A 25,255-nucleotide genomic window follows, 5' to 3' on the forward strand; every position below is an offset into this window, starting at 1 on the left:
CAGGGGCACCTGGGTGGCTTAGTCGGTTAAGCGTCTGCCTTTGGCTCAGGTTATGATGTCAGGGTCCTGGAATCAAGTTCCACATCAGGCTCCTTGCTCAGCAGGGAGCCTGCTTCTCCCTCTGTCTGCTGCTCCCCCTACTCGTGCTCTCGCTCTCTTTGACAAATAAATAAATAAAATCTTAAAAAAAAAAAAAGAGTTGGACACTTAACCAACTAAGCCACCCAGGCAACCCAGTTTCCTTTCTTTCTATCACAGATTTTAAGCAATTTTACTTTTATATGAGTTGTTATGTTTTTTTCCATGTTCCTTGTGCTTGGAATTCATTTTGCTTCTTCAATGGATGGATTCAGTTTTCCTCAAATTAGGAGTATTTTTAGCCTTTTTTTTTAGTTTTTCCCCTCCTCCCTCCTATTCCGGGCCTCCAGTTACATATCTTTTCTGTCTGAAATTGCCCTACAGCCCCCTGTTGCTCTGTACAATTATTTTCAGTCTTTTTTCTCATTGTGTTTCATTTTGCATAGTTTCTACTTGTATGTATTCTAATTTACTAACCTCTACTGCATTGTTGTTATGAGTTTGTTAAATTAACATTTGTGAAGTGGAGCACAGGGAATGGTGAGCCAAGTTCAACAAAAGACCACAAAAGAAACTGAAATAGAAAATTTTATTTCTCGGGGCGCCTGGGTGGCTCAGTTGGTTAAGCGACTGCCTTCGGCTCAGGTCATGATCCTGGAGTCCCGGGATCGAGTCCCGCATTGGGCTCCCTGCTCGGCAGGGAGTCTGCTTCTCCCTCTGACCCTCCTCCCTCTCATGCTCTCTGTCTCTCATTCTCTCTTTCTCAAATAAATAAATAAAATCTTTAAAAAAAGAAAATTTTATTTCTCACAAGTCCTGGAGGAAGTACACAGGGCAATGGCATGCCTCATGCCTGCAGGGCACACAGGAGGGTCAAAGCAGAGTGCAGACAGAGTGGCAGGACCTGGGGCACATGCCTTTAATAGGGTTTGTGGGTAGAGTGCTTCGGGTTTCCCAGGCTAAGGCCAGACTGGTCACTTCAAACCAGAAGAGCAGGGTTTTGGTAAGCTCCACAGGAGTTTTCTGTAAGGGGTATATAAGGGGACGGCCCTAGAAGGCAGGGGAGACCTGATCACAAGGGCTGTTGGGGAAGTCATATCAGGAACTTACATCTTCCTGTGACTCTGCAGCCTGCTACATAGGGCTTGTGTGAGGGGCCAGCGTCATTTTAAGCACCACCCTCCCCCGCCCCCAAGCCGCTTGGCCAAACAAAATGTATGTGGGGGCAGCAGTACCCTGGAGTAGCTTAAACTTCCACAACTGTCTAATATTCATCTCATTTAGTGTATTTTTCTTCTCAGACATTGTATTTTTCATCTATGGAAGTTTGATTTACATTATTTTTTACATCTTTCATGTCTCAAGTTAACATGGTTCAGTCTTCTGGCTTCTTGAACACATGGGATACAGTTATAATAATTGTTTTAATATATTTTTCTTATAGTCTTATCATCTGGCCTTGCTTTTAAGCTTTATTAGCCAGGAGACAGTACAGCATTTAATTTAGGGCTAATTTTACTCCACTGCTGAGGCAGAATCCTTCTGAATATTCTACCTGACATCCCTGTGAAGTACGAGGTTTTCTACTGTGGCTGGTGGGAATGGACAGAAAGTCTCATTCAAGGTATGGGTTGATGTTCATTGTTTTACGTAGGAATATCCAGTTTTTCCAGTACCATTTATTGAAAAGGCTCTCCTTTTTCTTTGGTCTGTCTGTGCACCTTTGTTGAATATCAGTTGACTGTATATTTACTATTTCCTACAGGCCTCCATGAATGGTTGGCACTCAAGCAGCTCCTTCATTGTCCCTGTGGTGATTTATAGATTGCAGAGTGTTTTTTTCCACTGGGCAGAGATTGTTCAACAGTGAGAAACAGGGGCACTGTAGTGGACACATCTGGTAACCAAGCTGAGTCCTGCCTTCTTATGATGGGAAGGCCCAGGCAGCAGTCATCTGCTATCTGCTGACTTCATTCTAAACCCTCTTGTGTATTCCCTTGTGTCCACATGAAGCTAGTCAAGGACTCTTGAGAAGAGAAAGTCTTCTGTAGCACTGAATGTGAGTGGGCTGTGCAGCTGCATATGACCTCCAACATGGATGACTCAGGAACAGATGTCAAGAGTATTAAATCACAGAAGGACACATGTATTAAGATTCTATTTATATGAAAACAAAACAGACGAGACCAAATAATATATGGTTTATAGATACATTGAAGTATGATAAAACTATACAGAATTTGGGATGTTGGTTCCCTCTGGGTAGAAGAGAGAGGGCCATTGGGGAAGGACATTTGGGAGGCTTCAAAGGTACTAGTAATGCTTGGTTTCTTAGGCTGAGTGTGGTGAGTGTACAGGCATCTAGACTGTGTTGTTATTCTTTTTCTTTAAGCCATATGTGTACATTTCACACTCTGTCACATAGAATGAAAATCATCCAGGCATTGCATCATATTTCCCCAGCAAAGATAAACGTTCCCTCTTCACACAGGCTGGACCATTGGAGGTGTCTGAAGGAGGTAAAGCCAAATTCTTCATTGACACTTGGCGTCTTGTTTTGCCCTTCTAGGTCAATCAAAGACAGAACCATGCCTTGGTCTCCTGTTGCTTCTTGGGTAGTGAGGGGGAACTTCCTCTTACCTTGGGTTTTTAGACTCACGGAATGGAGAAGGAATGACAGTGGCCTTTCAGTAAGGGCACCAGGATAAGACAAGGGGCCAAGGAGGGTGGCTCAGTTGGTTAAGGGTCTGCCTTCAGCTCAGGTCATAATCCTGGAGTCCTGAGATCGAGCCCCATGTCGGCCTCTCTGCTTAGTGGGGAATCGGCTTCTCCCTTTCCCTCTGCCCCTCTCTGCTGTGCTCTTTCTTACTCTCTCTCTCTCTCTCAAATAAATAAATAAAATCTTTAAAAAAAAAAGGCAAGGAGCCAAAGAGGTCTCCTCAGGAGTTGGTTACCGTGGTCACTGAGAAACCCCTGCAAAGGCATATCCCTTCAGACCGAAGTCTGACAGTCATGAATCCAGAGCAGATACTGGAAGTGTCATCACTTCAAGTGGATTAGGATCTAAGAGACCACGTAACAGGCACTGGACCACCCAGTGAGTCACTTCAGTTATTTCATGTGTGCTCTGAGGATAAGGAAAGTTACCGCTTCCAGAGCCAGGCTGAGGGGTAGCTGCGACCCAAGATAGCCTTTCTGCACCAGAACTAAAATCAGCTTCCATTTACTGAGTTCCTGCCCTGGGCCAGGCCCCATAATGAGTGCTTTTCCAGCACTGCATTGTGAATTTCTGTCTTCCTCTTTTCCATTTTGTCTCGAGGCTTCAGAGTATAGAGAGAGGAAATGATTGAGCTGACTTCTCTCATCTGTGCTCTTTTCTGGAAGCTTTGGAAGGATGTTGTCCAGGAGGCCTTTGAGTGATACTGCGCTTGCTTTTGAGAAGCTTCATGTTAGAGCTACAGAGGTGGAGGGTGAGCCAAGGACCTGGAAGGGTACAGATAGGAAGCAGTAGTAGGAGAGCAGTTCTTACCTCCTAATACCTTTTGACCCCTCTTTTTTCTATAAGCAGTAGATAGAGTTATCCTGTGGCTGGAATTGATGAGGTCATAGTGTGAGGAGAGTGCTCAACATCTTGGCTGGGCCCTGGGGGAGCTGGTGGAGGAGCTAAGACAGCAGAGCAGGGACTGCAGACCGCACTGTGGGCCTCTTGAGGCTAAGAAGCAGAGAAGGCAGTCGTCAGATTAGCCATTTGGAGAGGGCAAAGAGGAAGAAGCCAGGTGAGAACTGAAGGGGCCCCCGATGCCACAACACCTTGGCGCCCCCTACACACCTCTGCTCTGTACCTGGTTCCACTGGAAGTTGTTCTGTGACTTTGAGAGAAGTCTCTCTAAGCTTGTGTCCCCCCATCAGCCTGGTAAGAAGATTACCTCTTGAAATTGTTGGGAAAGCAGAAAACTATAAGGGGTTTTCACTGCAATTAGTGTTGTTAGTAAACACTGAGCAGAATCTGTTCCCATCCCTTTCCCTGACAAATCCAAGATTAAAGCATGTCCTGTCCCGGAAGATCCACCCTGCATGTGGGTGAGAGGAAAGTCAGCAATTTCTGAGCAATCGGGAAAAGTAGGGGACTGAGGCTTCAAAGGCTCAGTGACGTCAGAGGATGAGATCAGGGAGTGAGATAGCTAAAAGGCTGATGGGATGCTGTAGTCTGAGAGTAGGTTCTGGAGCGAAAGATTTCAGAGGTTGAGATGTCCTGGGTGCTGTTTTACTACTGTGGCATCGGGATTGAGGAGTAGTGAGCCCGGAATGGGGCGTGGGCCATCCCCCAATCTCTCAGAAGAGATGGGCGGCTTGGCTGTGGAAGAGAAGACTGAGCACAAGTTGTGGCATGACTAGGAGGGCATAGAGGTGAGCAGTGAAGAGAAGAAAGGGCTTGTGTTTCTGAGGGAATGAAAGCATTGTGCCAGCATGGAAGGGAATGGTCTGGGAACAGCCATGAGGAACCTTGGCTGTGATACAAGATGAGGCTGGGTCATGGGTAGCCTGTACTCAAGAGGGCCACAGGGCAAGGCTGTGTGCAAAGGAGGTCGAGCTCTACTTGTTAGAGGCTGTGAAGCTTACAGGGCTTGACCCTCGATGCCCTGAACTGGGCTGCTGCTGCCCCATGTGCTAAGGTTATAGCATTATTTCCCTAGGACCGGTCATCTAGTTCTTCCATTGAGACTCAGGCTCCAAATCTTCCTCTTGTACCTAAAAGCTGCCTCCACCTCCCCCACTTCTTCCCCTGCCCCATTAACATGTACACACAAGCACACATACACACTAGGCCTCTCTGCCTCCTGAAACCCCACCTCCTCAGGAAGACTTCAACTTGAAGTCTCCAAAATTCCTCACCTTGGCCTTTGCTCTTCTTGTCCTTACAATCTCCAGAGCTTTGGGGCTAACTTCCTAGCACTACATCTCAAGGAATCAGTCCGTCGTCTTTGTCTTCTGTCCTCTGTCTTAGCAGTTAGGTATTGATAACAGTATTACCAAGCTTGTGCCTTGAACTCCAAGAAGTACTTTCTCTCTTCTACAGTTGTGAAAACAAAGAAAGAAAGGCTATTAGAAGAGCAGAAAGGATATAGCTTGGACCAGCTCCAGAGAGCAGCTTTACCCAGCAGTTTTATGGGTACTCTGGGTGTTTCATTTAAGTCTCCAAAGCAAGCCCAGTCTTAACACCTGTCACCTTAGGTGTCTATTCTTTCTTTGGTCTGCCCCCTAGGGCCCATAATGAGCTATTCTGTATGACCTTGGCCGCCCAGGAAACAGCAGCTCTCCTTGGACCTGAATCCTTGAACTGAGGAAGCCACATCCATTGTCCACATCCCACCCATCTTGTTCTTGTGAATGTAGAGCAGCAGGCCTCTAGTGTCTATAGAATCCCCTATTATCTAACTCAGATGTTCCTTTGCTGGGCACAGGGACCCTTAGGTCCCTTCATCAGTCCTTTACCTGAGACCCTAGTGCTCCCTGCTGGGCTTTTAGTGAGGGATGTGGTAGTCTAACTTTAGAGCCAAGCCAGCTTCTGCCAAAATAGGAGAAAGAAGAGTCTATAAACTCAGTGGTGGAGCAGACATACCCAAAGTCTTTTTCAGTGTGTTTCCCTGGAAGACACCCACAAGTGAATGTGAATTTTGCCTCTCTCCTAGCAGCTGATAACTTATTCACTTGGTTTTTTCTAATTCTTATGCAAAGACTGTGATGCCTCATTTATCTCTGAAGCTTAGGAGTGTACATTGGCTTCCCCAGAGCACAGGACTCAGCATAAAAACTGTGTAACTTAAGCATTACAGGTACTAGTCTCTAGTTACCAGTGTGGTGCCCCCTGGCACTTGCAAGGACACTGGGATCTGGCCCCCAGGGTCCAGCCCTTCAGCTCTGACCAGCTCTCTTTTCCTTCCAGGGAAAGTGCACTTCTTCTCTAGTGGTCTTCTGTTTTCTCACCGTCATCACGGAAGTATCGTCCTTTCCAAGGATCACATGAATGCCATTTCCTTCTATGATGGGGTAGGTGTTTTATCAGTCCATGGCTTTGATGTTCAGAAGGATACTCAACACTTCTGAGACAAAAACGACATAACTCCTGTCCCTGCTCCACCACCGTGGGATAGGATGTCAGGAACCAGCATTGCCCTTGAGGCAGGCAGGCAGGGAGTTCTTGGAGAGGCCTGTCCAATTGTCAACCTCACTGCTCCGTAAAGGGCTTAGCTAGAAAAGAGTTCTGGGTCAGGAGGGCTACCCATGCCCAATTAACTCATCCCAAAGAGGACCAGAAAGTAGGCTGAAGGCCTTAAATGGCCCCCCTCCCACCCAGGGACACAAAGGCTCACCCACTTAAGAACTGGAAAGAAGCTGTTCCTCTAACATTGATGGGGCTCTGTTCATCCATTAGCGTGAGAAAGAATTGTAAGTGAGCCAGAGAGAAGAGAAGTGTCTCACTTTCCCCATGAGGGCTCAGCCCCACCCCCTGACACACCCAGACTTCCCCTCCACCTCTGTGAAAGTTACACCCCAGAACCACCCTTTAACTTCACCAGTTTGTTTAACACTTTCCGCTCCCCTTACAAGGAAGAAGGCAGCTATGAGTTCTCCCTAGGCTTTTCTCCTGGCCACGGCACAACTCATCTCAGTATGACACTAGAGTGGAGGGCAGGTCTGCTACTGTGTTTGGTTTCAGCCTCAAAACCAGCCTGTTTGGGAGTCAAGACAGAGACTAGGTGAGGTGGTATGGTCAGATGGCTCAGAAAATAAGTTCTGTGAACAATTCAGAGAAAATTCTTTCTGCCACATAGAACCTGCTGCCTTAAAGGGTGTTCAAAAGTGCAAGCAGGCCAACAAGACAGAATGGATGGCGTTATTAGATGAAAACGTTGATGAAGGAAGAAAAGATGAATTGTTCAAGTGCTGGGACAATAAGTTAGCTAACTTGGGGCAGGGGGGAATGGATTCTTACCTCATATCAAAAATCAAAATAAACTTCTGAGAGATTAAATGTTTTAAATATTTTTAAGTTTCACAAGAAGAAAGAGGAATATAAAAATTTTCCAGAGAGAGGAAAACTTTGTAAGCTTAGAAATGATACAAGAAATTCTAAAGGAAAAGTCTGTCAGATTTGACCACTTAAGGATTTTAAATATTTTTGCCAACAATTTAATTTATTGACGTATACTTTAAATACAATTAACTATATCCATTTAAAGTTTTGACAGATGTATACACTCATGAAACCACTGTCACAATCAAGATACAGACAACTTTCATCACCCCTAAAGTTTTCTAATGCCCTTTGCAATTCCTCTTTCCCTCCACTTCTGGCTTTCTGTCACTGTAAATCAGTTTGCAGTTCTAAAATGTTATATAAACGGGGGTGCCTCGGGTGGCTTAGTTAAGTGTCCAACTCTTGATTTCAGCTCAGGTCATGATCTCAGGGTCCTGGGGTGGAGCCCTGTGTTGGGCTCCACAATCAGCGGGGAATCTGCTTATAGGTTTCTCTCTCTCTCCCTCTGCCCATCACCCCTGCTTGCATGCGTACTCTCTCTCAAATAAATAAATCTTTTTTTTTTTTAAGATTTTATTTATTTATTTGACAGAGAGAGATAGCGAGAGCAGGAACACAAGCAGGGGGAGTGGGAGAGGGAGAAGCAGGCTTCCCTCGGAGCAGGGAGCCTGATGCAGGGCTCGATCCCAGGACCCTGGGATCATGACCTGAGCTGAAGGCAGATGCTTAATGACTGAGCCACCCAGGTGCCCCAAATAAATAAATCTTTAAATAAAATAAAATGTTATACAAATGGACATCATACATTGTATACCCTTTTAAGTCTGGCATTTTTCACTCAGTATAATGATTTTTAGATTCATCTATGTCGTTTATATGAAAAGTCTGTTCCTTTTTATTGCTGAATAGTATTCCATTGTTTGGATATAACATAAAATTTATCAGATTAATTTGTAATTTGAAACTCTAAAAAGTCAAAGAATTTATTAAAAAGCAGAAGATAAACTGGGTAAAACATTTTTGGCGATTAAAACAAATGAGTTAATATTTCTTTTCTATGAAGAACTCTGTCTTTATTAACATGAGGTTAGTTAACAGATATATGGAAGTACATCAGAAACAGCCTCACACTACCATATATAACAGTAAATTGGCAAAAAGTAAATAAAAGGTCCTGTTGACAAGGAGAAATGTAAATAGTATGAATATCCAGCCATAAGGGTGGCTTTAGAAGATAGTGGGATGCAGTCTTTAAAAATATTTACAGACTGTTTGTAGCAACTTGGTAGATGCTAATGGTAAATTAAGTTTTAAAAGCAAGGTACAGGGATGCCTGGGTGGCTCAGTTGGTTCAGCGTCTGCCTTTGGCTCAAGTCATGATCCCAGGGTCCTGGGATCGAGTCCCGTGTTGGGCTCCCTGCTCAACAGGGAGTCTGCTTCTCCCTCTGCCTGCCGCTCCCCCTGCTTGTGCTCTCTGTCTCTCTCTCTCTGACAAATAAGTAAATAAATAAAATATTTAAAAATTAGAAAGAGGGGCGCCTGGGTGGCTCAGTCGTTAAGCGTCTGCCTTCGGCTCAGGTCATGATCCCAGGGTTCTGGGATGGAGCCCCACATCCGGCTCCCTGCTAGGCGGGAAGCCTGCTTCTCCCTCTCCCACTTCCCCTGCTTGGGTTCCATCTCTCGCTGTCTCTGTCAAATAAATAAATAAAATCTTTAAAAAAAAAAAATTAAAAAGAAATGAAAGAAGTTCTAGATAAATGAGAAGACACCCCATGTTCGTGGATAGGAAGACTTAACATTGTTAAGACCACAATTCTACCAAAGCAGTCTATAGATTCAATGCAATTCCTATCAAAATTCAATGACATTTTTTACAGAAGTAGAAAAACCCATCCTGAAATTCATATGAATCTTAGGGTATCCCCAAGTAGCCAAAATAATCTTAAAAAATAACAGAGTTGGAAAACTCACACTTCCTGATTCCAAAACTTACTACAAAGCTATAGTAATTAAACAACAGTGTGGTATTGGCATAAAGTGAGATACATAGACCAGTGAAATAAATAGCCCAGAAATAAACCTTCACATATGTAGCCAAATGATTTTTTTTTTTTTTTTAAGATTTTATTTATTTATTTGAGAGAGAGAGAGAGAATGAGAGACAGAGAGCATGAGAAGGAGGAGGGTCAGAGGGAGAAGCAGACTCCCTGCCAAGCAGGGAGCCCGATGCGGGACTCGATCCCAGGACTCCAGGATCATGACCTGAGCCGAAGGCAGTCGCTTAACCAACTGAGCCACCCAGGCGCCCCTAGCCAAATGATTTTTAACAAGGGTGCCAAGATCATTCAAAGGTCTTTTCCACAAATGGTGCTGGGAAAATTAGACATCCACATGCAAAATAATGAAGTTAGATCCTTACTTTATGCCATATACAAAAAATTAATTCAAAATGGAGCATAGGCCTAAATGTAAGAGCCAACACTATTAAACTCTTAGAAGAAAACATAGGAGCCATTTGCAATGATGTGGATGGAACTGGAGGGTATTATGCTAAACAAAATAAGTCAATCAGAGAAAGACAGTTATCATATGATCTCACTGATATGCGGAACTTAAGAAACAAGGCAGAGCATCATAGGGAAAGAGAGGAAAAAATGAAACAAGACGAAACCAGAGAGGGAGACAAACCATAAGAGACTCTTAATCTCAGGAAACAAACTGAGGGCTGCTGGAGTGGTGGGGGGTGGAAGGGATGGGGTGGCTGGGTGACAGACATTGGGGAGGGTATGTGTTGTGGTGAGCACTCTGAATTCTGTAAGACTGATGAATCACAGTCCTGTACCCCTGAAACAAATATACATTATATGTTAATAATAATAATAATAAAAAACCCATAGGAGTAAAGTCCTCGTGACCTTGGAGTAGGCAATGATTTCTTGGATTATAACACCAAAAACACAGACAACAAAAGAAAAAAATATATAAATTGGACTTCATCAAAATTGAAAACTTCTGTGCATCAAAATACAGTATCAAGAATGTAAAAACAACCCACAAAATGGGAGAAAATATTTACAAATCATGGGTCGCCTGGCTGGCTCAGTAGAGCATGTGGCTCTCAATTCTGGGGTCGTGAGTTCAAGCCCCATGTTGGGTATAGAGAGAACTTTTTAAAAGAATCGTATATCGGGGCGCCTGGGTGGCTCAGTCAGCTGGGCATCCAACTCTTGATTTCAGCTCAGGTCATGATCTCAGGGTTGTAAAATTGAGCCCCACATTGGTCTCTGTGCTTGGTGGGGAGTTGGCTTAAGATTTCTCTCTCTCCCTCTTCCCTCCCCCTGCTAAAATAAATAAACCTTTTTTTAAAAATCATATATCTGATTAGGGATTGATACTATAGAAAGAATTTTAAGATGACATTTTCAGTTTAGGAGAAAAGACCGTTATACTTCCTATATCTCCCTTAACTGGGTATTGGAAAAGCACATCTATCATTGGACCCCAGTACACCACATAATGTGAAAATAATTACAGTGAAATTTGTCATATGTGTCCTGACAATAATTGTGAGGGCTAGTGTCATGCCAATGGCTTTTCTCACTGATGCTCCATCTTTTTCTCTTTAGGATTCCACAAGTGTTGTTGCTGCCCTTCTGATAGACTTCAAAAGCTCGTTGCTTCCTCATCTCCCAATTCATTTCCATGGATCAAGCAATTTTCTGATGATTGCCCTTTTCCCCAAATCAAAGATATACCAAGCATTTTACTCAGAGGTAACACCAATCATTAGTCTGCAAAACAAATACTACTTTTTTTTCCTTAGGAGTTTAGATGGTAAGGCCACATCTCAGGGCTAAGAGTGAGGTGATGAGAGGCAGAGCTGGGAGCGCTGGTGGAGGTGGCTGCTTCTAATCCCCTTGCGTCCTGGAATGGTGCTTTTGCCATTGAGAGATGAGAACCTAAAGGAACTGAACAAAAGGCTTTTTAGCTGCTAAGACAAATCTTCTTTGTCCCTTTAAATCCTAATTAGACTCATTTTTCTTTTAGCTACTTTATTGAATTATTTGGCCCTACCTAATGGATCAGAGCTCTCTACCCCACCCTAGTTTCTCCCTTCCCATGGTTCACAGGCCCTCCCCTTGTGAATGGTCCCACCTGGCAGGCTGCATGTTATAGGCACTCGGTATAGATTGCATGAGGGGGAGCTTACCAAGAATTATACAACCCACTTAGAGACCAAGCAATAGCCAAAGTTAAACACACGGCCAGCCTCATGACTGGTGGAAATGTTCAGAAAGGTCTGATTGCCACAGCCTGTGAGGAGACTGTCCCTCTCTCAGGGCAGATTGGCCTAACATGGAAGAGAGAAGAGCTGGCCTGGCTGCAGAGTGGCATCTCAGGCTAGTCCATGTCTCCCTCCTACTGCCCGCTGGTCCTCCCTACCTCTTTGTGCTTGTCCTTTCAACCCAGGAACACAGAGAGCCCTTTACATTCTCTTCAGCCATTTCTCTGCCCCTAGGCAGGACTTGTGTGAACCGCTCCTTCTTCTGGTCCTGTCCCCAGGGAAGAACGTGCCCCTGCTGCCAGAACAGTGTTACCTGACACCTTACTCCATACTTCCTGGCTTCTGAAGGAGCAGAGTCCCTGGGAGAGGAACCCAGAAAGAAATTCTAGTTTTGAAAAATACAGAACAAAATTGCTGCAGGCCTCTATTTTTGAAACAAACTTGTTTGTTATGATGGTGTTTCTCTGTACTGACAGTCTAGATTTTCAACAACCATCAAATCCCCATGTGGATTCCATATCCTGTTGTTGGGTTTAAAGTGTTCTTTGCTCAAATTCTGTTTTGTTTAGGTCTTCTCCCCCTGGCAACAGCAGGCTAACTCAGGGCTGTCTTTAAAAGTGATCCAGGAAGATGGATTATCTGTGGAACAAAAGAGATTGTAAGTGGCTGCCTTCAGTGTTTATGCTTGTTTCCCGAAGCTGTGTGTGTCTGCTCTCTCTGCAGGACAACTTACGTTATGTAACACAGGGGTCTTGGCTTCTGAAAGGGCCAGTACAGTCATTTCAGCGCTTCCCTTGCAGGTAGCCAGTGCCCTTGGGGAACTAGAAGTCAAGAGAGATGAAATCCACCAAGAATCAGAAACCCATAATATTACCAAGGGTTTCAGGTGAACCTTCCTCTGTGGGCACACCCGTCCTCACACACTAATGCTGCATTGTGTTCCAAGTCAGTGAGATGCTTGTTTTGGAAGTGTTGACTGTGTCACGGGACTCTGGCTTGAAAGCATCAGAACAAGTTATGTAAAGTATGTGTGCTGTAGGGAGATGGAGTTCTAATCTATGAACTTCTGATATTCCAGACACTCCAATGCCCAGAAGCTCTTCAGTGTCCTGGGCCATTCTGCTGGGGAGAAACAGAGTCCTCTAAAGCTACTCCCAGCCAAACTTCCAGAGCTAGACTGGTGAGCTCCAGTTTTCTCTTTATAGATGTTTAATGTTCTAGCTTTTGAAATGTCAGAAACCTCAGTGTTGGTCCTTTCTCAGCGCCTTTTTCTTCATAGCTTCTTAGGAATCAGTGTAAAAGGTAGTAGTGACACCATGTACAATTTTATTCTGTGGAGTGAATCTCTCTGAGATTTCTTTTTTAGCAATTAAATGAGTTTCTCGTGTGAAAGAGAACATTCAGGCAAGGCTGGTGATGGTAACATAATAGCATTGTCTTTGTTTTTCTAGGTTTCTTCAGCATTTCGCCATCAGCAGCATTAGTCAGGAGCCTGTGATGAGGACCCATCTCCCTGTCCTGCTGCAGCAAGCTGAAATCAACCCTACTTACCGAGTAGAAAATGACAAGGTACAGCAGCTCAGCAAGTATGCTGGGAATTCACAGGAAGATAATCCCAATAGGCTGCCCTTGGGTCTTCTGTGTCAGTTAACAAAAAGAGCTCAAGCAGAGTCCCTTTCATAAGACTCTCCACCTCCTAGGATACTGATAGAATAATACGCATGAAACCTGCTCTATGTAGTGAGTGTGTACAGGCATCTGCAGTGACCCCAGCCAAGCCCCACAGCAGCCATAAAGCCCTGGCCCCTTGCCGTGCCTCCCCTGGCTTCTCTGTGTCTTTCAAATTCTTGCTCAGTGCTCTCGTGCCATCAGCTCTTTCTGTCTGTGACAAGGCCTCACCTGGCAGTGGGTTACACATTGAGCCTAATAAGAGGAAGGGCCTTATTAGTTGGACCTTGCTGGCATCACCAGGGTAAGGTGATACTTTATAAACCTTGTCTTCCCAAGAGTAGATTTTAATCCGCTCCCATCTCACATGCCCCTCCTCATTACCCCTCCCACCATTTCTTCAGAACCAAATGTCGTAATACGCTCAGGGCATTATTTATATGCAAACCTAGAAGATGCTCAGCTGCAAAAGATAATAGGAGCACTAAGCAATTAGAAGCCTTGATTTTCCCTTAGGCAAGAGTTTAAAAATGAAAATGCTTACCTCTTGTATTTTATTAAAAGGCTGCTATAGGACAGGCCTTAAAGTAAGAAGGTGTCTGGCTATAAGCACATGTGCTGTGATTTGAGAGGCAGGGGCCTGGGCGATGAGGAATAGGAACCAAGGTGAGGAGGAGGATAAACAAAAGTTACATGGAGTACTGCGTGCAGGAGCAGAAAGGGATACAGGGTAGGGGCCTGGTCAGAGGGGAGGAAGGAGAACTGGTTCCCAGAAAAGAGGAGGGTTCCCTCTGCTGATGTAACCGGCTCAAGTGATAAGTGCCACCAAGCTGAGCTTCAGTCTAAGTTATCTGTGACCAGGCCTCTTCCCGGTGAGTCTTGTGTATTGTGAAAGAAAACACATGCTATGTCATTTACATCAGTACCATTCAGCGATTACCTGGTTCCTTTCCTCCCCTGCTCGACCCCTGCTCTGTCAGGGGATTTCTTCAAGTTGTTTCGGAATACATACCTGCAGAGGGCCCTGTTTTCATTTGATTGTGTGCTACGGCTAGGACAGTTCAGCCTGCTCCTCTTCTCCTAGTCAAGACTCAGGAGGGCTTCCTACACCCCGTTTGTTTCCTTAGCTCAGGCCATGCAGTTTGGACGGATTGGGAAGCCAGGCGGAAATATCCCCATGCCACTCCTCTCCTTCGCTGAGCTTACTTACCACACCAGTTTTTTAGCCCATGACATTTTGTCTCAGACCTCCTTTCTGCCCAGTGTTTTCCGTTGTATTTTAACTGATCTAGTCAAACCTGCTCCATGGAAATTGTATTAGTAACACTACATTTTATATGGTGTTTGCTATGTGCCACACACTGTTCTAAGCACTTATATATTAACACACACATATATTAACTCAGTTAATCATCACATCCACCCTGCAGGATAGGTTCTGTTGTTAGCCCAAGGTCACATAGCTAGGTGAGTGCTGGTGCTGAGGTTCACACCCACAGAACCTGGCTCCAGAAGTCAGTTCTCTTAACCTTTTACACAACTCCATCTCCCAGTTGGATGACAAACCCACATGACTTTTCTTTCATGTAGGTAATTATCAGCATTGTAACTGGCCTCCCAGGCTGTCATGCTAGCGAGCTCTGTGCTTTTCTGGTCACTCTGCATAAGGAATATGGCAGGTTAGTATGGCTGCCGCCTTTGCTTTGGGGAAAGGGATTCTGTGCCTGGGCCCCATAGGCACTGGGAGACCTTCAGCATGTACTGGCCTTTGGTGTGATTGGTATCAGCATGGTAGCCATCCATCCATTTAACACGTTTGTACTGAGCACTTCCTGTGTGCCAGGCACTGTTCTAAGTGTGGGTGACAGATGAACAAAACAGACTAGAAAGTCTCTGCCCTTGTGGAGCTTACATTCTAGTTTGGGAATACGATTAACCAGATAAAGTAGTATATTAGCTAGTGAAAAGCGCTATGGAGAAAACAAAGTAGAGAAGGGTGTAGGGAGTTTGAGCTGGGGGAAGGATTGCAGTTTTTTTTTTTTTAAGATTTTATTTATTTATTTGAGAGAGAATGAGATAGAGAGAGCATGAGAGGGAGGAGGGTCAGAGGGAGAAGCAGACTCCCTGCTGAGCAAGGAGCCCGATGCGGGACTCGATCCCGGGACTCCAGGATCACGACCTGAGCCGAAGGCAGTCGCTTAACCAACTGAGCCACCCAGGCGCGCCAAGGATTGCAGTTTTAAATTGGGTGCTCAGGGAAGACCTCACTGAGACGGGGACATTTCAGCAGAGGCCTGAGGAAATGAAGAGTGAACCTTTGGAAATCTGGGGACGAGCACTGTAGCAGCAGAACCAGCACAGGCAAAGGCCTGGGAGTATGCCCCGTCAGCAGGGCCATTCAGGACCAGAGTAGTTAGAACTTGGGAACTGGTAGATGTGATCCATCCCTGACCACAAGGGGACTGCGTCAGTTCCAGTGCAGCTGGGACATGTCGGCTTAGGGGAAATTGGGGAAATCATTCATCCATTACGTTCATATGGCCAGCAGATTACTAAACAACCCTGGCTAACTGAACAGACATTTAATATCTAGTTAGTCTACCTCAAAGTAAGGCATCTTGCAGGAGGCCATAGGGAATGGAGAAGGTGGAAATCGCCTAGAAGTCTGGGAGTTCAGGGAGATTTGGGAGGTTGGACAGGTTTTAGAGACATGCTAGGGAAATATTGGGCCTCTTCTAAGTACTAAGTGGCTAGCCAGTTCCTCCCTCGTATCCATTGCTTTTGTTGTAGAACTAGTCTGAATTCTTCACCCTGCTCACTTAGCAAGAGTTTTACTGAGCACCAGACTGAAACCATTTTACTGGATGATCCTTCAGGAAATGACTGCCTGTTCAGAAGGAGTCTTTCTCAACTCCAAAGTCTGACTGATGGTCATGTGCTTACCTGACCTTTTTCCCTGTGGCAAAGCATTTCCTATCAAAAGTTCCAGTGATAGTGGTTTCAGGATATGGAGCTCCCCACCCAGTGCTCTCCACCTGTTTCTGTGATGCCAGGATTGCTTTCTCCTGTCCAGGGTCACTGGGCAGAATGTCTGTGGGGAGTACCGGTCAGTCACATTTGGATCCACTGGCTGAGCCTGTGGGGCCAGGCCATCAGGTGGCCCCCAGGCTGAGATTATACTTGCCATTTCCAGGTGGATGGTATACCGCCAAATCATGGATAGCTCCGAATGTTTTCATGCTGCCCACTTCCAAAGATACCTTTCCAGTGTCCTGGAGGCTCAGCAGAACCGCTCTGCCCGCCAGTCAGCCTACATCCGCAAAAAGACCCGACTGCTGGTGGTGTTGCAAGGGTGAGTACTAGAAGTCTTCTGGGGACAGTGGGATATGGTGATGACCTTGCCATTACTGTTATTTTGTATGTGGCTAGCCTGGGGCACAGAACGACCTCCACATGTTCATGAGCAGAGTCTGCACTACCCAGAGAGGCCTTAAACAAGCAAGGACTCTGGTTGCTATCTCGTGGCCCAGAGTGGCTGCTGTAGCTTGCACACAAGTTTTCTGTTTGGTTTCAGAGCACCTGGGTGGCTCAGTTAGTTAAGCCGTCTGACTCTTGATTTCATTTCAGGTCATGACCTCAGGGTTGTGAGATCAAGCCCTGCATCGGGCTCCACACTGGGCATGGAGCCTGCTTAAGATTCTCTCTCTTCCTCTCCCTCAACCCTTCCCCCGCCAAAAAAAATTAAATTAAATAAAAATTAAGTTTGGATGGGGCGCCTGGGTGGCTCAGTCGTTAAGCATCTGCCTTCGGCTCGGGTCGTGATCCCAGGGTCTTGGGATCAAGCCCCACATCAGGCTCCCTGCTCAGCGGGGAGCCTGCTTCTCCCTCTCCCACTCCCCCTGCTTGTGTTCCCTCTCTCACTGTCTCTCTCTGTCAAATTAAAAAAAAAAAACAAAAAACTAAGTTTGGTTTCAGTATCATGGTATTCCCAAAAGGTAGAGAATTAGGGAAGAGATTTTCTGGGCAAGATTCTTTGATAATTCTTGTAACAATAGTGATCCCTAAGCCTCTTCCTTTGCCATTTGTTTCAGTCCTTCCTCATGTGGAGTTGCAGAGACAGCCCCCACACTCTGCAGTCTTGAGCCCCACCATCCCCAGGATGGCTGGTCCAGGAAGGTTTCCTGGGACCCTCAGTGGGGAGCATAAATAGTCCAGCTGGGCAGGGAGCTCCCTCAGAGGACAGATTTGACAGAGTGAGTACTACTGCTTCAGGGACCCAGGCTTCAAGGAGCTTACCTTGACCCATTCTAAGGCCTTCCAGAGAGGAGCTCTGTGCAGGCCCACTACCCTCCAGCCCAGAGGTGAACATGCCAGGTCAGGAAAACACAGGCTGTGGTCTTCACGATGGCTGGTAATACAGAAGCTTTTGGCAGTTCTCACAAAGTGCTTTTATGCTATGCTATATTTTCTGTGCTCATAATAATTACTATGTGCAATTGGCTAATTGTTTCCAGTAAAGAGTAGGCCCAGATCCAAAGCCCTGTTGAGTCTCCTGGGTGGATGGTGAGTTTAGAAAAGCCAGGCTGGTGGTTCTTAGGCTGGAGGCGGGCAGGACTGTGCACCCCACCAGCCCACCAGGACATCGTTCCTCTCCTTCAGGCCTTGTTCTCACACCTGCCCTGGGCTTCCCTTCCTTCAGACCTTTTGTCCTGCTTGTGGGCTGAGGTCATGGAAGCCACAGAGCAAGAGTCTAGGCTTGAAACCACTTGTGTGTGTGTTGTTGTTTTCTTAAGTAGGCTCCATGCCCAGCCCAGAGCCCAACGCAGGGCTTGAACTCACAACCCTGAGATCAAGACCTGGGCTAAAATCAAGAGTCAGACACTCAGGGGCGCCTGGGTGGCTCAGTCGTTAAGTGTCTGCCTTCGGCTCAGGTCATGATCCTAGGGTCTTGGGATCGAGCCCCACATCGGGCTCCCTGCTCAGTGGGAAGCCTGCTTCTCCCTCTCCCACTCTCCCTGCTTGTGTTCCCTCTCTCGCTCTCTCTCTCTGTTAAATAAATAAATAAAATCTTTAAAAAAAAAAAAAAAAGGGTCAGACACTCAATGAAATGAGCCACCCAGGCGCCCATTTTGGGTTTTCCATTGCTTCTAATGGTCAAAGGAATAGATTGGCCCCTGCCGAAGTTGAGAGTCACTGGGGATGTGGACCTGGAGCAAATTCAGCAGTTTGACATTGTGTAGGGCATTGCCATCTTCCGTCACTTGAGAGAGCATCATTAACCCCTTGTCTCTGACAATGCTCATCTGCAAATGTGTCAGCTGCCCTGGCTGCTCTGGATTACAGTGACAGTGTATAGCTAGCCCAGTCTGAGTTGTACTCAGACCCAGCCTTTGCCCAGTCACAGTCCTGGGATGCTAGGGACCTCAGACTTCCCGAAGGATTCAAGTGGAAATACCAACTAAATGCTATGGCTCTCGCTAAGACACTGCTCTTACAAGCTGGGCCCATTCTCTTTGAGGCTCAGCAGAGAGCTCATGGTAGCCTCCTTTTTGCATGACCATCTCCTTGGGGCTGGACATTTGAGCCCAGTATTGAGAGGTTGCCGGTAAAGGGAGACTCCAGTGGCTTCTCAAATTGAGAATTGTATTTCCTGAATGTGGCTTTTATCTTCATTTATAGGATTCTTGGAGGAATGCTGTGATATAAGGCAGAGTTTTCTTTTGCCCCTAGAGTGGCCTGGTTCCATTTGGCTTACTGCAGCAGTGGGGCAGTGGTGTTGAGCTTTGATATCCAGTGGAATTGTTGTTTTTAAAATCAATATATTTGGGGGGCACCTGGGTGGCTCAGTCATCAAGCGTCTGCCTTCGGCTCAGGTCATGATCCCAGGGTCCTGGGATTGAGCCCCACATCGGGCTCCCTGCTCAGCAGAGAGCCTGTTTCTCCCTCTCCCGCTCCCCCTGCTTGTGTTTCCTCTCTCACTGTGTCTCTCTTTGTTAAATAAATAAATAAAATCTTAAAAAATATATATTTAAAAAATATATATATTTTAAAAAATAAAAAATAAATAAAATCAATGTATTTTGAAATGATAAAATTTTAGAAATAGAGGACAGAATGGTGATTGCCTGGAGTTAGGGATGGGAGTGGGAGGCAGGAGGAAGGTGGGCGTGGTTATAAAAAGGCAGCACAAGGCATCCTGGTGGTGTTGGAACTGTTCAGTGCCTTGACTGTGGGATGGATATAGAAACCTACACAGGTGACAGAATTGTTTGGAACTTAAACACACACACGCACACACACACATACATAAAACTGGGGAAATCTGTATTTTAAAATATTAATTTTAAGGAATTTGAGGGATTGTATTTCTTTATACTCCAGAATATTATAAAATCATTCTTTAGATTATTTAAAATATTTATAAACAAAGTCTCTCTCAAAACAAAAGTTGAATTAATCTAAAACACATGCCCAAATTGTAGGCTTAAATTGCAAACATAAAACAGAGGCCAAAGGACACTTGAATAGGATATCTGTTGTTTAAAAAGAAAGAAAGTTAAAGTCCTGCAGGGGTTTTGTTTTGTTTTGTTGTTTTGCTTTTATTTTTAATAAAGAGAGAACTGACAAGAGGCAAACATGAAAAGCCAGGTTTTTTTGCCTTCATCATGCATTCGAGGCAGTTTAGCCAAAGTGGTCAAGTACAAACTCTGGTAGCTGGAGGAGTGTGCTTCCTTCTGTAGTGAGGCCTCCTTCCTCCTGTTCGGAGGCCCTGGCCAGGATGATTATAGGGCAAGGGCTGGGGAGGGAGGGAGGGTCTAGCAGCCTCCCTGTCCCAGCAAGTACAGTGAGTGACACCAAGAGCCTCTTCCCTTGCCACAGCAGTTCCTGGTTGCAGTGCCCAGATGCACTGGTCTCACCAAGGACTTTGGGGCCTATTTTCACTCCAACCTTTCTCCATTGAATGGAATGCTCTGAAAACCCGGGAATTCTCTAGCCACTCTCTCTAAGGGATAACCCATGGTATTAAAATGACCAAAATCTGCAGGATTGGTAAATCTTTCAGTTCTTTTCGGTCCTAAGAAATGAGTCTCTAGGCTCATACCAAACATGGAAAATAAAAAGCTTCCAAACTTTATGTTTAGAAGAGGGGGAAAGCTAATGCTTAGGAGCAAGGCTGGGGCGCTTAACCAGGAGAGTTAAATCTGGTAAACACGACCACAAAGAGATTTGGAGTAGTATATAAGCTTCAGTCAGTCCCGCTTAACAAGTACGCATGAGGCCTGGCACTGCAGGCAGTGTGGGTGGTTCTCCTGCATCCAGGCCTAACCAGACATTGCAGAACCAGGAGAAAGAACCCCATGTGGCAATACACACACGTGCCCAGGCAGGGGGAGAAACCAGGGAGCAGTGGGCTCACTTTACAGCTCTCTGGCTGCCAGGCCCTCATGGGGGAGCTCTAGAACCGGGCACACCCTATTCTTGATTGAAGCACTGCTAGTTGGTCAGACTGAGGCAGACCTGAGGGTGGGGGTGTGAATAATGTAGTCCCGGATAAAGCTAAGGGCTGTTTTGCAGGTGAGTTATTTGTAGGAACTCAGGAAGTGGCTCAGGCAGGCTGTACCTATCCCCCCAGGCACCACCACTAGCTTCCCAAGGGCCCAGGCCCATATGATCAGCAAGGCTGCCTTCAGATTTTGCCTTCCCTCCTGTAGGAACTGACCTTTTGGTGATAGGCTGGGTCAGTTGGGAAAATGTTCTCTACAAGGTAAAGAGTGGAGGCCCCTTCTTGGAGTGGCCATGAGTATACCCAGGATTGGACATCCAGTTCATTCATCTGTCCTGCTTAGGCGCCACAGATTATACCATTCAACAACCACTTTACATTATTACTGCAGAGACACACTATAAACAAATAAATGAGAAAATACAGTGTATGTAGCTGATGTTCAGTGCCGTAGGGAAGAATTGGGGCGGGGGCAGGTTGTGCAGAAGGAGGGTTGCTATATCACATAGGCTGCAGGAAGTCACAGGATACCTCTCTCAAGATGCCATTTGAGCAGAGAACTGAAGGGAGCAAGCCTGGCAGACATTTGAGGAAAACAGCATCACAGGAGAGAGGACAGGGAGTGCCAGGGTGGAAATATGCCTGGCATGTTCAGGGAAGAGCCAGGAGGTCACAGTGCTTAGACGGAGTCAAGTAAGGGAAGGAATAGTAGGAGGAGAAACTCCTCCTGTATAGAAGTCAGATCATAGACAGCTGTGGGGGCTGTTGTAAGGGCTTTAAAAGCTTTGACGCTGAGTGGGATGGAAGCCACTGACTCAGTGACTTAGCACGATCTCTCTGGCTTCTCTGTTGAAAACAGGTTGGGCAGGGGCAGGGACAGAAGCAGGGAGGCCAGTGAGGAGGCTGTGGGGTAGTCTGCAAGAGATGGTAACAGTAAGGATCCAGTAGTAGTGGGAGAATGTGAGCAGCAATCTTATTCTAGTTATATTTTGAAAATTGAGAAAAAGTTCAGTCAGTGACGACTCCAAACAAATTTTTTGGCCTAGCAGCTGAACGAATAGAGTCCCCCCTGCTGAGAAGGACAAGGCCTTGGGAGGAACAGGCATGGGAAATTGAATCATGAACATGTTAAGTTCTAACTGAAAATATTAAATTAGCTCCATACAAATTTTAGGATTTTTGTTCCATTTCCTTGAAATTGGCTCTGGAAGTCTGGAGTTTGGAGGGAGTTCCAGGCAGGAAATAGAAATGCAGGTGGGGTTTGACATGTATCTGCTGACCTACAGGGGTGCTCCCTGTTTCTCTCCTGTCTGCATGTTCTGTGAGGCAGAAGGAGAGAAAAAGCTATTAAAGGAAATAGACCAACCCAAGAGCTCCTAAAATGATTGGAAAACAGGCCTAAGGACACCAAGTCCCACCCTTAGAGCGCCAGGGTCATCTGCAGGCGTCCCTTTACTCCTAGAAGTGGTGGGGGATTCTTCCATTCACTCTTGCACAGTTAGGAGTACTAATGAGGTTTGGGGATGCAGAAACCTTGTGGAATGCAGGGAGGGACTCTAAATCATTAAGTGGGGTGACCCCAACGAACCCCGTCACAGGCTCCTCCTTGTGGTTTTCTTTCCACCCTTGCTCGCTCAGCCCCTCAGCATTCTGCGGCCCCAGTCAGTAAGCTAATGTTTCTCTTTTTTTCTCCCAGCTACACAGATGTTATTGATGTCGTCCAGGCCCTGCAGACCCATCCAGACTCAAAGGTCAAGTCCTCCTTCACCATTGGTGCCATCACGGTGTGCGTGGAGCCCCTGAGCTGCTACATGGAGCACAGGTACATGCTTCAGATCCTCTGCAGCCCACAGGATGTGGTGGGTTTAAATGTATAGAAAGCGATTTTCTTCCACCCACCGGAAGGAGACACATGATTATGTGTGTTTGTCTTTTGGAATGCATTAATCTACCTTACATATAATGAATGCTCAATTGTTGCTTGATTAGTGCTCGGTTCTCAGAAGACACGTATAGACCGAAGCCTCTCAACACTTTTCTTTGTGTACTGAAAAGCTGTCCATCTAGGGCAGTGGGACTTGAAACAGCTTCTCCCCGAAAGAAAGAATGCCCATGACAGCCTTTTCTTTTCCCATAGGGGAGGTGCTTTGTTTTCCAGGTACTTAGGGTATCTCATAGATAATTTTTCATATAGTTAAGCCTTTTTTTTTCTGATTTATTTATTTGAGAGAGAGTGTGTATGTGTGTGTGTGTGTGAGCAGGCAAAAGGACAGAGGGAGAGAGAATGTCGAGCAGGCTCTCTAGTGAGCGGGGAGCCCAACGCAGGGCTTGATCCCACAACCCATGAGATCACGACCTGAATCGAAACCAGGAGTTGGCCGCTCAGCTGACTGAGCCACCCAGGTGCCCCAGTGGTTAAACCATCTTAACACTGTCTTACCTCAGTTAATGACATTCATTCTCATTACTAATAGGTGAACTTTGGTTTTTTTAAACTTTGGAAGTAATACAACAGCAACAAGGAAAATTGGGTAATAATTGGGGTGCCTGGGTGACACAGTCAGTTGAGCGTCTGCCTCTTGGTTTTAGCTCAGGTCATGATCTCAGGGTCATGAGATCCAGCCCTGCTTGGGGGAGTCTGCTTGAAAGATTCTCTCCCTCTGCTCCTCAACACAATCATGTGCACATGCTCGCGCTCTCTCTCAAATAAAAGAAATAAATCTTTTTTTTTTTTTTAAAGATTTTATTTATTTGTGAGAGAGAGAATGAGAGACAGAGAGCACGAGAGGGAGGAGGGTCAGAGGGAGAAACAGACTCCCCGCTGAGCAGGGAGCCCGATGCGGGACTTGATCCAGGGACTCCAGGATCATGACCTGAGCTGAAGGCAGTTGCTTAACCGACTGAGCCACCCAGGCGCCCAAGAAATAAATCTTAAAAAAAAAAAAAGAAAGAAAATTGGGTAATAATTTACCCATAATCTGGGGCGGCTCAGTTGGTTGGGTGTCTGCCTTCAGCTCGGGTTGTGATCTCAGGGTCCTGGAATCGAGTACCGCGTCGGGCTCCCTGCTCGGCGGGGAGTCTGCTTCTCCCTCTCCCTCTGCCCCTCCGCCCTGCTCATGCACGCTCTCTCTCTCTCTCAAATAAATAAATAGATAAAATCTTAAAAAATAATAATAATTTACCCATAATCTCACTAACTCAATGTAACTTACCATTTTTGTGAATACCTTGCCTTTTTTATCTCCATTTTTTTACAGTTATGGTATACATATAATTTTATATCCTTCTTAGATTAACATATAAACATATTATGTAACTTAACATATATTTGTTCTAATATCACAGTGGTAATTGCATTTTGATTAATTATAAAGTCATTATGTGTGTGGATGGACATGCTTTTTTTTTTTTTTAAGAATTTTTCTTTTTTTTTAAGATTTTATTTATTTATTTGAGAGAGAGAGCGAGAGTGAGAGAATGAGTTGGGGGAGCGGCAGAGGGAGAAGCAGACTCCTTGCGGAGCAAGGAGCCCAACATGGGACTCGATCCCAGGACCCTGGGATCATGACCTGAGCTGAAGGCAGATGCTTAACCAACTGAGCTACCCAGGCACCTGGACATGCTTATCTTAACAGTTTCCCCGCTGTTAGTCACATATGTTGTCTCCAGCTTTTCACTATTATAAATAATGCTGTAGGAAAATCTTTATCCATATGAATTTCTCAAATTTCAGATAATTTCCTTAGAATAGGTTCTTCAAAGAGATATTAATTATTTGCATGATCAGTTTTATAACTCTATTCACATTTGAAAATTGCTTCTTGAGTGGGTTTCCCAGTTCACATTGCCCCAGTGGTGTCTGGAAGTATCTGTTTCATCATCAGAGCTCTCCTCACTGGGGAGAGTTTCAAGCACTACCTTGTCCCTTCACAGAGCTATTTGACTTCCTGTCCCTTTAGCCCAGTGGAATGTCTCCCAGGTCTGTAATCATGTGATCTTTCTGGCTAGTCCGTATTACTTGTATCTCCTGGGAACTGATTGATCTACCCTTCAACCTTCATGTGAAAGAGCTCCCTTCCTATTTGAATCCCAAGTTGATATTTTTAGATTTTGCATATAAAATCCATTAGAGTTTCTTCCCTTACCACCTTGACTGATTTCAAGTAACATCTTCACCATTTCTCTTCTCTTTAGCTGTGATTTAGGTTCTGCTCTCCCATAAAAAGCCAAGGTAGTCTGTTTTCCTTTTGTCTTAGGTTAGGTTATTGTAGTGAATGCTGAGCATCACCACTGTACTTTGGACTGCCACACTGACTCTTCCTAGCAGTCGTATTTCTTTTCCTCGAGCTTTTTATTTGCAAATGACATATCCTTGAGCTTTTATTTAAAGATGAACTAAAGGGGCACCTGGCTCGCTCAGTCAGAGGAGCGTGTGACTCTTGATCTCAGGGTTGTAAGTTTGAACCCCACATTGGGTGTAGAGATTACTTCAAAATAAAATCTTTAAAAGAAATAAAATAAAACAGGGGTGCCTGGGTGGCTCAGTTAAGCGTCTGCCTTCGGCTCAGGTCATGATCCTGAGGTGCTGGGATCAGGCCCTGTGTTGGGCTCCCTGCTTGGTGTGGAGCCTGCTTCTCCCTCTCCCTCTGCTGATCCCCCTGCTTGTGCTCTCTCTCTGTCA

At 45.5% G+C, this 25,255-nt stretch overlaps 1 protein-coding gene across 3 annotated transcripts in view; it reads left to right on the top strand.

The window, feature by feature from the left end:
- Positions 1-25,255, top strand: part of DNAAF9 (dynein axonemal assembly factor 9) — a 136,641-nt gene that overhangs the window by 76,749 nt on the left and 34,637 nt on the right. For 2 of the 3 annotated variants that reach the window (XM_064572881.1, XM_045885487.3), the window contains exons 21-28: positions 6,023-6,126; positions 10,744-10,890; positions 11,972-12,060; positions 12,481-12,582; positions 12,854-12,971; positions 14,661-14,749; positions 16,264-16,422; positions 22,271-22,396. In XM_064572881.1, the coding sequence (XP_064428951.1) occupies positions 6,023-6,126; positions 10,744-10,890; positions 11,972-12,060; positions 12,481-12,582; positions 12,854-12,971; positions 14,661-14,749; positions 16,264-16,422; positions 22,271-22,396 (934 nt within the window). The remainder of the gene's footprint in view (positions 1-6,022; positions 6,127-10,743; positions 10,891-11,971; positions 12,061-12,480; positions 12,583-12,853; positions 12,972-14,660; positions 14,750-16,263; positions 16,423-22,270; positions 22,397-25,255) is intronic. The other variant, XM_064572882.1, reaches the window with a different exon arrangement.

The sequence above is a fragment of the Mirounga angustirostris genome, unplaced genomic scaffold, assembly GCF_029215605.1.
Source record: "Mirounga angustirostris isolate CCGP_5_RB_7025 unplaced genomic scaffold, mMirAng1.0.hap1 SCAF_10, whole genome shotgun sequence".
NCBI classification, from domain to species: Eukaryota; Metazoa; Chordata; class Mammalia; order Carnivora; family Phocidae; genus Mirounga; species Mirounga angustirostris.